The 2,129-nt window shown below is 58.7% G+C and overlaps 1 protein-coding gene across 1 annotated transcript; it reads left to right on the forward strand.

The window, feature by feature from the left end:
• The first annotated feature begins 250 nt into the window (after positions 1-250).
• On the forward strand, positions 251-1,680 carry LOC127347732 (mitogen-activated protein kinase kinase kinase 18-like). The gene has a single exon (XM_051373894.2). It carries the CDS (start codon positions 328-330, stop codon positions 1,678-1,680), a length of 1,353 nt encoding a protein of 450 aa, XP_051229854.1. The 5' UTR covers positions 251-327.
• The last annotated feature ends 449 nt before the right edge of the window (positions 1,681-2,129 follow it).

Raw genomic sequence — 2,129 nt, forward strand, 5'->3', positions numbered from 1 at the left:
AGTTGCACATCATTCGCTCTCCAACGCAAAGCCAGGCGGCCCTAGTTGCTGTTGATGATGAGTTATTCCGAGATATATCCCACAAATATCCGGGCAATTCAATATCCATATGCGAATCCTGAGGAAATCGCCGCCAAAAAGTGAAGTGAAGACGCCCGAAATCCTCGTCCACAAAAATTGCAGCGCCGTGAAAAACTCTTCACACCTATATATATGCCACCGGCACGCTCGCCATCTTCTTGCGGCTCCTCACACCATCCTTTTTCCCTTCACAGTTCACAGTACACACCTCTGCTTCTCTCTCAGCTGCTACTCTGCTCGCCATACATGGAGTGGACGCGCGGGAAATGCATCGGAAAGGGCTCGTTCGGCACGGTGCACCTGGCCGTCGACACGGCCACGGGACGCGCCTTTGCGGTGAAGTCGGTGGACGCCAAGGGCGGCGCGCCGGCGGCCGCGATGGCGTGCCTGGAGAGCGAGATAAGGATCCTGAAGCGCCTGAGCTCTCCGTACGTCGTGGCGTACCTGGGCGACGACGCCACAGCCTCGTCCAGGAACCTGCACATGGAGCTGGTCCCGGGCGGCACCGCTGCCGACGCTGCGACGGCGACGGGCGGCCTCGGCGAGCGCGTGGCGCGGCGCGTCCTGCGGCGAGTGGCCGCCGCGCTGTGCTACCTGCACGACGTCGCCGGGGTGGTGCACGGCGACGTGAAGGGCAGGAACGTGCTCCTCGGCGGCGACGGCTGCGGTGGCGCGAAGCTCGCGGATTTCGGCGCGGCGAGGCTCGTGTCCGAAGCGGCGCCCCGGGGCCCGCGCGGCACGCCGGCGTGGATGGCACCCGAGGTGGCCCGCGGCGGCGCGTCGACGCCTGCGTCCGACGTCTGGTCGCTCGGCTGCACGGCAGTGGAGCTGCTCTCCGGGAAGCGGCCGTGGTCGGAGCTCGGCGGCGCGCTGGAGGTCGGCGAGCTGCTGCTCCGCGTCGGGTTCGGCGGGCAGCGGCCCGAGCTGCCCGCGCACCTGTCAGACCCCTGCCGCGACTTCGTCGACAGGTGCCTCCGCCGCGACGCCGGCGAGCGGTGGACCTGCGAGCAGCTGCTGCGCCACCCGTTCCTCGCCGCGGACGCTCACGACGATGACGACGCCGGCGAGCCGTCACCGCGAGCGGTTCTTGACTGGGCGGCGGCGGACTCGGACTCCGACGAATCGTCCGGCTGCTCGGAGGCCGACATGGATGAGGAGCACGAGGTCATGGCGCGCGCCAAGGGGAGAATTGCCGAATTGGCATCAGACAGGACGCGCACAAGCTGGGCGCGCGAGTTGGATGAGTGCCCCACCTGGGCGTCCGACTTCTGGGCCCCACTGCCCAGTCACGAGATGTCAACAGTCAACGATGCAGGAAATGGCGGCGCCGGCGGGCCCGGAGTAAGCGGTGACGGTGCCGGTGCCATCGTCACCGGCGGCTTCTGCGGTGTCAACTGCCGTGTTTGCTGCGACGATCGCTGTAGGATACATGAATGTTGGTCTGGGGCTGATCGGCCTACTTTGCCGACATTCGCTATTGCGTCCCGGTTGGTGTCATGTATTCTCTCGCATTTGATTCAATCAAAGATTTTATCTGAGCTATCTGGCAGTATTTTTTTACTACTACAGCTTCTGTTCATGCTTCTTTCATGGTTTTGACTCTTGATTTTGCTGCTAATGGGTGAGCGAGCCGGCCTAGGTTGGTTGGTCAGCGGGGCGTGCGGCGTGCTTGCTCCGTTTTCTTTGCCAGTTTTGCATTGCCGTGAGGCGAGATTGCTCATGCAAACCCCGTCGCTTTCGCTTGGCTAGATATCGAAGCCAGTTCTAGCATGTCTTATTTTTATAACTTGCGTAATCCTGACCTGACCAAACTTACTCTAGTATTAAGTTATATAGTTATCTGACCACCAAGTTATAATTTTTTTGGGAGAGGGAAGTTTTCTTTATACTATTTATTTAAAACTTATCATTTTGACCTAAGCTACATATTTTAAATTTGAGTATAAGAAAAGATACGTACATATATATACATGCATCGTCTGCATGCAAAATTTTCAGTTAGAATTTTTTGAAACCGTAAATAAATATTTTATGGCTAGAAATTTATT

Source organism: Lolium perenne, chromosome 4 (assembly GCF_019359855.2).
Source record: "Lolium perenne isolate Kyuss_39 chromosome 4, Kyuss_2.0, whole genome shotgun sequence".
Taxonomy (NCBI): domain Eukaryota; kingdom Viridiplantae; phylum Streptophyta; class Magnoliopsida; order Poales; family Poaceae; genus Lolium; species Lolium perenne.

Excerpts from the sequence above, each read along its gene's own strand:
- LOC127347732 (XM_051373894.2), top strand. The coding sequence starts at position 328 with ATGGAGTGGACGCGCGGGAAATGCATCGGAAAGGGCTCGTTCGGCACG.